The following is a 12,421-nucleotide window of genomic DNA, read 5'->3' on the forward strand; positions in this document are numbered from 1 at the left end:
ATAAATTGACATTTCAATATTACGTTATGTAGTTTATATAAAAATAGCTCTTCATACTGGAATTGGATTAAATTAACAGCCATTGTAGGATTTCACAGAAACGAACATTAGGCTTATCTTTCTGTGCTATAATCTGTCAAATTCTAAGCCATGTTTCCATTTGTAAAAAGGAAAATTATTTCTTGCAACAGTGAAATTTCAATTTAGCAAATATAAAAAGCAATTTAGGATGTAAACATGTCAGAATTTGTTCCTGTTCACTATTATATTTCGTTTTTAACAAAAGGAAATCATAGATGATAATCAGTTGAATGATCTAATTCAAAAACATGAATATGTTTTTTGGGCCAGCAGCGCTGAAAGAGTTTTAAAGACCATTGTACTCAAAACACAACAGGAATTAAAGATACTGATTAGGTTCAAATGACTTCTAGGCAGAAGCTGGCAATCTTGCTGGCAGGACTGCCCTGAGAATAGTGCAGCAACATAGAGTAAATGAGGCACCCACCTCCTGCTCCAGAGATCTCCTCTAGATGAGTAGGCTAGTGTGCCTTATCAGCTCCCCATCCTTTCTACTGCACTTTAAGGCAAGAGACCTGTTGGTGCAGTGAAGACTCTGACAGCCACGGAGAGCTGAACTCATTTGTGACTATCAAAGAGAGGGGCCTCATTCCTTCCTGCATTGTCCCCGGGGATACGACCACGAACGAAGGAGGCAGGGAGAGAGAAGAAAGCAACCATGATGAGCCTGATTATCCATTGGACTCAATGTAGCTGCTCAGCACTTCACAGTAACCCACTGTAGTAATTTACCACAAAGGGTTGTTGTGACATGCAAACCTGCTCACGACCTTTCCTATATTGTTGCTGCAGTTGGAACTTCTAGTTCATTTTCAGTATCAAATCCCAATGCTGAAACAAGGGATTTGTTACTCCAATTTGCTATTTTTCAAAACACTAATTCAATTTTCTGCTACAATGAGTGCTTCAAGTATATTTAATATTTAATTTAACATCTGAGAAGTGTTTTTGATTTGCTCTATGTTACTTGGATTTTCTGTTCAACAGAAGATACTGGATCATGAATTTCATGTTTCACTTGGGATCTGCACCACTTCATGTTAGTTCCACAGTAGTGGGTTTCAACTGTTAACTTGCAATGCAATGTACAATTTAGCTTCCACCCAATTCTGAAATTCATACCTTATTAAAGTATCATCATCCACAATGACTAACCAAGGTGTTGTAGCTGGGCTATGATTTAAAAATCTTTCCAAAATGGCAAAAGTTTTCCCACAGTGACCTAGATATGAAACAAACAAAGGTAAAAGAATGCAGTTATTTGATTTATAGTGTAATTGTGGTAAGAGATTTCATAAATTTTCCAAATAATGCCATTCCAGCAACTGCATGGGTTCTGATTAGATACACGTTAAACCTCCTTGAGTTACATCTGCTATTAATGCAAGAAATCCTAATGGTTACAGAAGTCATGATAGAGTGTCCCTGGACCTGGAGGCATCTTGGTCTCTGCAGTTCTAAAGCATAGTTTGGGCCCTGCCTGTGGCCTCTCACATGTTCACTGAACATTTTAAAAATCGTGTTTAATGCTATCATATTAATAGATACTGATGTTACTTCTAAGCTATCTTAGAAGGATTTGTGTTCTGAAAAGTGACTAGAAATTACTGAAATTGGACAGCCATCTGAGAGCTGAGAGAGAAGGTTTAACTTGGAGTCTTGCAATTAGCAGGGGGTTGTACCTGATGGCCTTTTTGGCTCCTTCCAATGCTACTATTCTGATTCTATAAAATAAATAATGGTAGTTTTAAATCTCCTCAGTTCTTGTCTTAAATACAGTGACAGTTGCAACCTTATATCCATTAATATCCAAATAATTCCAACTGAATAGAATTAATTTCATGAATAGGTCAATGCTATTAGTAACACAATGAAATTTACAACTGATATTTGCAATGTGGTTGTTTTTAGATTCCTGAAGTATCATTCTCCCCTGCCCCATTCAAACAGAATTCATTTTTCAATTCTGCCCCAAACAGAATTCATTTTTAGAAAAGCAGGTTGCTTACCTGTAACTGATGCTCTTCGAGCGGCCATCTGTGCAGTCACACATATGGGTGCTGTGCCTGCGCAGTGCCTTTGGCTGGAAGATTGCAAGCTAACGGTTTTTGGCTGAAAAGCTCCACTCCCCCTCCCCCGTAGCCTATAAAGAGCGGAGCATCCGCCATTTTGTTCAGTCTTTGATGACCAAACGTACGCCCCCACGTGGAAAAAAATTTCCAGTATGAGATAGGAAAAAAGATCGGTACCATGAAAAAAGGGAAAACTTTCGGTACCAACGAATATGTCCACTCACCGACACCAAGCAGGGCCGGCGGGTGGGTTGTGTGACTGCACAGAGGGCCACTCGAAAAACATCAGTTACAGGTAAGCAACCTGCTTTTCTTCGTCGTGGCCTCTGTGCATCACACATATGGGTAGATTAACAAGCTTACCATAAAAGGAGGAGGGGAGGTGGCCTCAATGAAGAATAGATGAAAGAACGACTCTGCCAAAGAAGCAATCTTGCCGAGCCTGAACATCCAGATGATAATGTCTGGCGAAAGTGCAAGGGTTCGCCCAAATAGCAGCTCGGCATGCATCATCAATCAGGACCCCTGATGCAAAGGCAGATGAGGCTACAACAGCCCTAGTCGAATGGTTTCAAGGGGCTGTAGGTAATTCAATCTTAGCCAGTTGTTGTTGTTGTTGTTGTTGTTGTTGTTATTATTATAACATTTCTATGCCGCCCCTTGCCGAAGCCTCGGGGCGGCTTACAACACAATAAAATACATTGAAATACAATAGAGCATAATAGTTGATAGGATAAAGTGATAGTATGGACTATCCACTTGGAAAGTCTCTGCGGAGTGACTGGATCGCCTTGATCTCTGGTGGAATATTTAATGAATAGTCTATTTGAGCTATGTCGAATAGATTCAGTCCTTGATCTGTAGAAGGCTAAACAACGCCGAACGTCAAGTGAGTGCAACGATCTTTCTAACGGAATTGACGGAGATGGAAAAAAGGCAGGTAAGATAATATCCTGTCCCATATGAAAAGATGTAGCCACCTTAGGAATAAAAGATGGATCGAGGTGCAAAACGACCTTTTCTCTGTGAACATTCAGGTAAGGCGGGTGTATGCAGAGAGTGCAGAGCTCACTGGCCCTTCGGGCTGAAGTGACCACAACAAGAAACGCTGTCTTCCATGAAACCAGACGTAAATCGACTGTTGCCAATGGTTCGAAAGGAGCTCTCGTAAGCGCTTGCAGAACAACAGAGAGACTCCATGTAGGCATTACTGGCCTGATTGATGGATTAAGATTATGAAGTCCTTTAAGAAACCTCTAAACAGTAGGTTGAGAGAAGATGATTGATCCGTCAACCAAGCCACGATGGTAGGCTATTGCTGCCGTATACACTTTAACTGAAGACGGTTTCAATCTGGAATGGTGCAGTTCTAATAGGAACTAAAGGATTTGATGTGTCAATGATGTAAATGGAGAGAACGAAAGAGACTCGGCAAAGGTAGAAAATTGTCTCCATTTAGCCGCGTAGGACTTCCGCGTGAACAGCTTCAAAGCAGAATCAAGGATGTGTTGAAAGGCTGTCGGATTCGACGGATCAATCCTTGAATCCGGATGAAAGGCTGTCGGATTCGACGGATCAATCCTTGAATCCGACGGTACGGAAGGAAGAAATGAAGAGGAAATGCCGAACCCACTGGATTCGACGGCAGGATTCGATTCACTTGAAGTTGTCATTGATACCGGTGGCGCAATGGTAGCTATCGGATTCGCCACGCTGTTAAGTTCAATGACAGTAAATCTGGATGGTGAAGTGTACCACCCTGTTGGGTTATGAGGTACGGAAGCAGTGGTAGATGGAGTCATTCCCTGCAAGAGATGTCGAGCAGTGTTGCAAACCAAGCTTGGCGTGGCCATCAAGGGGCAATTAGTATCCCCGCGGCTCGATCATATACTATCTTCGCTATCACCAAGAGTGATTGGAGGGAAGGTGTAAAAGATCAGGTTGTTCCAGGGGATCATGAATGCATCCCCTAGGGATCCGTCCCCGATTCCCGCTCTCGAACAGTAAGCATCGCACACCTTGTTCTGTTGGGTGGAGAATAAGTCCACGTCAGGGAACCCCCAGCGATGAAAGAGATGGTCGCATGTCCAAGGATCTGGTTCCCATTCGTGAGAGGTGAACAGGTGCCTGCTGAGGAGGTCTGCTTGCACATTATCCGTACCAGCCAGATGGACTGCCATCAGCGTAATGTCTCTCGGAATGCACCAGTCCCAAATTTTCATTGAAAGCCTGGCCAAAGTCGGGGACTTTGTTCCACCTTGTTTGTTCAGATAGAAGACTGTGGCTATGATGTCTGAAGTTATCTGAACGACCCGATGTTGGAAAACATCCTCGAAAGAGTGTAGGGCCCTGAATACTTCCAGCAGCTCCAGGAAGTTGATATGATTCATGGATTCTCAATGATTCCATGTGCCTTGGGTGTATAGGCCGGAGCATATCGCTCCCCATCCTAGAAGAGATGCATCGGTACTGAGGGTTATTGAAGGACATTGTGGCCTGAAGGGAACCCCAACAGTCAGATTGGTTGGTACTGACCACCAGAGCAGAGAATGGAGCACCGAGGATGGGATTTGAATCAATTTCGACGATGGGTCTCTCTGTGGGTGGAACATCTTGTTGAAGAGGAATTGAAATGGACGGAGCCGAAGTCTGGCGTGTGGCACCACAGCAACCGAGGAAGCAATATGTCCCAGGATCCTCTGGATGGACTTTGCCGGGACTGTCCCGTCTCTTCGCATTCGATGGATGTGGCGAGAAAGAATCTGTTGTCTGTCCCGAGGAAGGAAGGCTTTTCCCAATGTCAAATCCAGGTGGGCTCCAATGAAGGTAAGTGTCTGCATCGGAAGAGAAGATTTCTCGGTATTAATGCGTAGGCCCAGATCATCCAACAAGGCACAGGTTGTACGGATGGATGCGAGGAGTCCTTCCCTAGATCGGGACACTAGCAGGCAATCATCAAGGTAAGGGTAAATTTGTATGCCTTAGAGGCGTAGGAAAGCACAGACAGGGGGCATACATTTGGTGAACACTCTCGGAGTAGTGGCCGGTCCAAAAGGTAAAACTGTAAATTCGCAGAAATGGGGTACAACAGCAAAACGAAACTTCATTCGAAACGAAACTTCATTCAAAACTTTGTCACGATAAATCGATTCAGATTACATAAGTTCAAAATCGGACGTAGACCACCATCCCACTTCGGGACTGTAAAATATCTGGAATAGAATCTGTGGAGTCCGTCAGGTGAGGTTACTTGACAAATCACTCCTTTATGAAGAAGTTGTTGTATTTCATCGAGTAGTACCGGCGAGCATGATGTAAACCGGATCGGACCCGAAGGAGGAATGATGTCGAATTCTATCCGATAGCTGTGCTGAATGATGGACAATACCCACCGATCAGATGTGATGGACTCCCAAATGGGGAGTCAGCTTCGCAGCCGATCCCCAGATGAGAGGGGGGTGGGTATGGAAGGGATCAGAGGAATGGTTTGCCAGTCCCGTCAATGCTGTCTCCTATCGTTGAAATGGCGGTGGCCTTGCTGATAGCGTTGCTAGGGCTGTGGACAGCGGCACTGCTGTTGCTGCTGCTGCCGGTGCTGGGGCTGCTGTCTAGGCTGATAGGACTGCCTATAAGATGGACGAGTCCACGACCACTTACGCCTGGTCTGGGTCTGTAGCTCCATCCTGCGTGCCGTCATGTGGGATTCATGTAGTTTGTTTAACTTGTGGTTGGTGCGTGAGTGGAAAAGCCCAGACCCGTCGAAGGGCATTTCCTCTATCCAATGTTTAGTCTCCTCCAGGAAGTTACAATTTCTTAGCCAGGCGTGTCTCCGGAGTGAAACGGCACCAACCAAGGCCCTCGAGTCTGTGTCCACATGGTGCCTGGCTGTGGACAACTGCTGGACAGCAACCTGCATCGCCTCCTTGATAAACACCTTCGCCAGGTCACCCTGGTGGTCCGGGAGGGTCGAGGCAACGTTGTGCAGGCCTTGCATTATGAAGTATTGATACCTCGCCAACATCGCCTCGTAGTTGGAGATACACAGCCCCAGGCCTGAGGCAGCGTAGACTCGCCTGGCCAGGGAGTCGATCTTTTGGCCCTCCTTATCCCTTGGTGCAGCGTGACCTCTCGCCTCTCTGCCCTAGGAGGACTCCACCACGACCGAGTTCAGCTTGGGGTGGCGGAGGAGGAAGGGGATATCCTCCTCCCAAACCTGGTACATGGATTCGTACCTCCGAGACATGGGTTGAGGATGAGAGGGCAAGTCCCAGGGCTGCGTCATCGCCTGCCGTAAGGTGGTGATCAGCAGAAGGACGATCGATGTGGACTGTTCCTCATGGACGTCGTAGAACTTGTCCGTAGTAGGTCCCGGACGCTGGATGGCATCAATGTTGAGGGACTGGACAAGCCGGGACATCAGCTCCGCGAAGGAGACATGCGATTCATCCAGTGACGCAGGGCCCTGGGAGGTCACAGCAACATCAGGGGAGGTTGAATCGATCTCCGAATCGTCAGAGCCAGCACCATAATACAGGGGAGCCGATGATGAGGACTCCGCCAGGGAGAAGAAGCGGCTACTTCCATCCCAAGGAGGTATCGGGGATGCATGCCTCGGGCCCAAGGACTGCGGTCGGTCGTGGGACGGTGGCGAAGACCGACCCCTAGGAACGGGATAGTACCCGACGGAGAGCGGATCGCCCCAGGTCTGATAGTATGAGCGATGCCATCCCTCCGAGCGCTGCTCCATGGAGCGACTCCTCAGGCTCCTAGCCGGGGACATCTCTACATCCGCCTCCAGAGTGGCTGTGGGCATAGGTGTGGGCGACTTAGCCCTAGCGGGGGAGTCCTGAATTTCCCCATCAGAAATTGAGCCTCTTTGTAGAGTTGGAAGCGGCCCAGCAAGGTCAGCCACACTGCAAGGGGACCCTTGAGGGGTAACCTTCATAGCCGCCTGAAGCACCGGGTCAGGTGGAGTCGGTACGGTAAGTGCTGCCGGTACCAAGGGGGCCATCGAATTCGAGTCCCGGTGTCAAGGATGCTCCAGATCCTTTGATTTTTTTGAAGGTTTAGGAGCCTTCTCCTTCCTGGCTTTCTTATGGCTTGCCGATTTGTCACGTTCCGCATGCTTGCGCTTCTCGTGCTTTTGCTCGGGAGAAGCAGGTGGAACCACCGTAGCAGATGCGCCTTCGTCTGAAGGGTGTGAGGGTGGAGCCACTGAAGTGGAGCCAGGCTTTGGAGCAGCAACGAGTGGGTCGGACTGCATGAGAGCCCGATCCCACAAGAGCCTCCGGAGGCGATTCTCACGGTTCTTCCTGGCCTGCTTAGAGAAGGCCAGGCAGTGAGAGCATTTATCAGTCCTATGCCCCTCCCGCAAACAGAGGAGGCATAGGTCATGTGGGTCGGTTGGAGACATTTTTGATCTGCACTCCGCGCATTTGCGGAAAGCCACTCGCTGCGTCATCGCAAGAAAGAGAAAAAAGGGAGATAGTCCAGAGGGTAAGTATATATTTTTTGGGTTTTTTTTTTAGATAGAAGATCGAAAGGAAGGTAGAACGATGGAGAATACTACAAGAACTATAAGAACTATCAGGAACTAACAAGAACTAGAATACCGGGGCTATAACAACTGGGAGAACAATCGAGAAGAAGAACAGGCTAGATGAGCAACAGTCAGAGCGACAGCGAAAGTGGCACAAGGCACAGCGAACGGCGGTCGCAAAGACTGAACAAAATGGCAGACGCTCCGCTCTTTATAGGCTATGGGGGAGGGGGAGCGGAGCTTTCCCGCCAAAAACCATTAGCTTGCAATCTTCCTGCTAAAGGTACTGCGCAGGCGCAGCACCCATATGTGTGATGCACAGAGGCCACGATGAAGAAATTATGTCATAACACAAATAACATACTGTATTTTTCCATCTCTATGACGCCCCCATGTATTGGACGCCCCCCACTTTTCCTACTCATCTCCAGTGTACAAGCTGCTGCCACCAAGCACACCGCTTCGTGGCTCCCGCACAGCACCTCACCACCCCACCCCCCTGAGAAAAGGCCATGTAAATCCTTTCTAGAGTGACACAAGAAAAGGTGAGTAGTTTTCCAAAAGGATGACATTTTGTCCATGCAGGTGAGAGCCCTACATATACCAACTGAAAGAATCTAGTCTCCAGCCGAAAGCAGTAATATGTCCTAGTTTAAATGAAACTAAGATGCAGCTATCATCTAGAAGGAACACTCTAAGACCACAGTTTTTCATGGATTGTTAAGAAAAGGTGAGTCATGTATTACAGTATAAAGCTCTATGAGCAGAGATTACAGCTACAAAGGGACACAGTTTTCATGACTGGACAATGGAATTCCATCCTGGCTATTGGTTCAAACAGTGTTGTAATTAAGCAAGTTAGTACAACAGAGAGATTTCATGGGGACATCAAGGTCACAGGTGGATGGTATACATTTTGTAGACCCTTGAGGAACTGATTTGTGCAATAGTGGGAGAACAGACTTAATCTATTCATGGTACTGATGTAGTCTGATTATGCTGCAAGGTATACTCTGATGGATTCCCTTTGTTTTTAGAGATAACAGTATGTCCAGAATGATCGATAAATACTGGAAGGGTAATTGTTTAGCTGCAAGAGGAAAGTTCTGATTCCCCCCCTCCTCCACACACTTTGTGCATAGGAACTATGAATGGAAGGTTTACAGACAGCCATTAGTATTTCTAATACTGAAGTGGAAAAGGCATAGTGTTAAGCATTCTGCACACAGTGAGACAAAGGGACAGAAATTTTGCATCTTGGATGCATCCACTGCTCATTGAGATGAGGTCTAGTCTGTGCGGAAGTTGAATGAATGTATAGTTCGATAGAGGGAAGCAAACTACAGTTATTGAGGCCACAGTGGATGAAATTAATATGCAATGTGAGCCATCATCCTATACACCTTTATGATCAGTAGAAATGGGAGAAAAGCACAGGTCAGGCACATTCCCCAATATAAAAGGAAGGTATTTCCTAGAGAACACAGATCATGACCTACTCTGATGCAGATTTGGTAACACTTAAGAGGTTTATGCTGGGACAAAGAGGTTGATTCGAGATATCTCAATTTCTTGAATAGTTTTATTGAACTCCCATTTGTGTGGGGATGTTCCTGAGTTGGTAAGTGTGCTGGCCAGCATTTTGAATGTACCTGGCAACCGGAGTGATAGAATATGTATGCACCAATCCCAAGAGTGCAGAGTGAAGCTGAGGAGTGATAGCAAACATGTGCCACATTGTTTGCTGATATAAAAGGCAACAGTGTTGTCTGTTGCAATTAGAATGGGATGTCTTGTAACATTGGAGGGCTTTGCCATAGTGAGGAATTCCAGGTCTGATCATGAAGAAATGACAGTGTGCTCCCTAGCTATGGAATAAAGTATCCTCTGTGACAGTTAAGTATTGGTTTTGAGGTACAGAATGGTCACTCTCATCATAGAAGGGCCACATCCACCATTTGAGAGAGTGTCTGATGACAGATGGAAGAGCAAGTGAAAATTTCAAAGGTACGTTTGAGGGCTGAATTGCCAGATGAGCCATGACTGGTCTTATGTGGAATGGCTGCTGCAGTAGAGGCCATGAATCCTAGGAGATGTTGCACAATGGAGCGCAGAAAAGTAGGCTGCTAGGCAGCAATTTAGTCCTTGAGAAAGCATGCTCTAGCTTGTTTGAATCAAAGAATGCCCTGATAAATCACAACAGTGAAGGTGGTCAAAATGTTGGTTGAAAGTTGCAACAATGAGATGGGGCAATGAAGAGCCAATAATCATTATAGGGAAATATTATGATGCCTCTCAATCTCATTTATGTTGCAATGACCACCATGCACTTTGCTTAATGTAGCAGTGAGGCTAAATGGGAGAACTCTGAATTGGAAGAGGTTGTCACCAAGCACAAACCTGAGAAGTTTGTGGGTATATGAATATATGCATCTCATAGGCCTGTTGTTGCAAACCAGTCTCCATGGTGAAGGAGAAATAGTATGACTGAAATTGTCACTGCTTTAAATATTTTGGGTTGGGTGAAACTGTTTATACCATGAAGATCCAATATAGGTTGAAATTTTTTTTTTTTTTTAGGCTGAAATTTTTTATTTAAATAAAAACATACTACAAATAGGGCAAAAGCCTCCATCCATTTTGGGGACTATAAAGTACCTCAAGAAGAATCTGGATAGCCTTTAAATGTTTTCATTGCATCATTGCCTTCTCTGAGGTATACTGTGGAGTAAGTGGTGCAAAAAAAAAAAAAAATCCTCAAAGTGGGGAGTTTGTCAAGCCCAGTGCAATATCTGTGGGCAAAGATGTTGCCATCTGGGGCCGTGTGGGGCCGGGCTGGGCCAGAACCTCTGTAGTGGGGTGTGTTGGAGGGTTTTTAATTGTATTTTATTGTACTGTTTTTATTTATTCCATGACTGAGCTGCTGTTTTTATGGGGTTGCCTGGGGAGCGCGTGGGCGCCACCACTGGGGTAGTGTTGGGCAGGGGAAGATATGGTGTTGGGGGATTAGCATGTCAGCATAGAAGAAAGAGGGACAGATGGTTGGTACCTGTTCCCCCTTCTGGTTATTCCCCCAGCTGGAAGGTTCCGGGTAAGCTTATCAACCATCCCTCGGGCCTGACAGTGCTGTTGCTAAATGCCAGGTCAGTCCATAAAAAAACATTCCTCATCCATGATTTAATTGTGGATGAGGGGGCTGACATCGCTTGCATTAGAGAGACCTGGGCGGGAGAGGGGGCGGATGTAGCCCTCTCTCAGCTGTGCCCACCTGGGTTTCTAGTTCAGCACCAGCCACTTTAATTTATCGATCAGCAATTTCCCTCGCAGGGCTTCCTGTCCCCTCGGGACCAGGCCTAGAGAGTTTATACCTGATGGTGGGCGACCGAAAAAGATTGGGGATTCTGCTGGTGTACCATGCACCCTTCTACCCATCAGACTCCCTGCTTGAACTGATGGAGATAGTGATGCCCATATTGTTGGCTGAAGCTATCCTTTGTTGAACTTGATCATGTGTGCCATCTATGGAGATACTGAATAATTTGTTCCTATCAAATGGAAGATTTTCTATTCTCATTTCATCTCTTCATCATCTCTGGATGGTGTAGAATCATGTATGTCTTCAAAGTAAAATGGCTGCTGCCACTGATTTAGATCCACAATCCGCCATGTCATGCAGTATTAATTTGCTGACTTGCCAGTGAATATGCCTCTGTTTGGAAGATTGGGAGATTTTTAGTATCATCAGGTAGTTGATCAAAGAGAGGAATCACTTTATCCCATAGGAATTGTTGATATGACATGCAGGCTTGCTAATTGAAAATCCATCAAGATGGGGCAGCAGTAGAATAATTTTTTTGACCAACGGTGTCAAGCATCTTACCCTCTTTGTCTAAGAAGATGGAATGAGGATTGTTCTTCCATTTAGATTATGAAGCTTCTACAAAAAAATGAGTTTGGCTCTGGATACTTGAATAGGAAGAACAAATCTGATTAGATTTATATCTTTTTTTAAAAGCAATCTACATCTTTCTCCTCTTGCCCTCAAATCTTATCCCCACAACAACTACTCTGTGAGCCAGATTGGGTTGAAAGTCTGTGACTGGCCCAAAGGCAGCCAGTTGGCTCCATGGCTGAGTGGGAACTAGAACTCAGATTGCCGAGTTCTAGTCCAGCACTCTTAACCACTACATCACACTGGCTCTCTGTATGTAGTGCTATGTATTATTTTCTAACTGCTTGAAAATTGAGAGAAGTATTAATGCATTCCAGGGAGTGTTCAACCATGACAGTTTTCTGAATCTAAGAAAGGCATAGGATTCCCACCAAATCCATCTTATGCCAAGATCTCCAAGGGTAGAAGGGGGACAAGATGAAATTGTTACTTCGCTGAAGAATATGTCACTGGAGATATCTAAATAGTCCAAAAAGATGGAACAGCTTCAAGTTTCAATTAAGCTATTGCAAGGATGTGCAAGAAACTAGAGCTACAAATTTGGAAAACAAGAAATATCACACAAGCCTGCTTCTTTCCACAAAATAATTTCTGCTTTTCACTTTGGGAAGCCTCCTTCTGGAGGGCCAATTTGAAAGTGCTTCAGTTGCCTAGGCAGTCCCTGGATATAAAACTGATAGACCATGTGCATTTGATCCTCTCTCAAAAAAGTTTTCATCTTGCTATTGAACATGCTTACCATATTTCTGGTCTGACCCAGGGAGTGAGAGCAAGGCC

The 12,421-nt window shown here is 45.4% G+C and overlaps 1 protein-coding gene across 2 annotated transcripts in view; it reads right to left on the reverse strand.

The window, feature by feature from the left end:
* Nucleotides 1–12,421, reverse strand: part of B3GLCT (beta 3-glucosyltransferase) — a 173,406-nt gene that overhangs the window by 18,991 nt on the left and 141,994 nt on the right. For both annotated transcript variants that reach the window (XM_044441555.1, XM_044441554.1), the window contains one exon: nt 1,204–1,303. In XM_044441555.1, the coding sequence (XP_044297490.1) occupies nt 1,204–1,303 (100 nt within the window). The remainder of the gene's footprint in view (nt 1–1,203; nt 1,304–12,421) is intronic.

Source organism: Varanus komodoensis, unplaced genomic scaffold (genome assembly GCF_004798865.1).
Source record: "Varanus komodoensis strain SLA01 unplaced genomic scaffold, ASM479886v1 scaffold4, whole genome shotgun sequence".
Classification (NCBI taxonomy): Eukaryota; Metazoa; Chordata; class Lepidosauria; order Squamata; family Varanidae; genus Varanus; species Varanus komodoensis.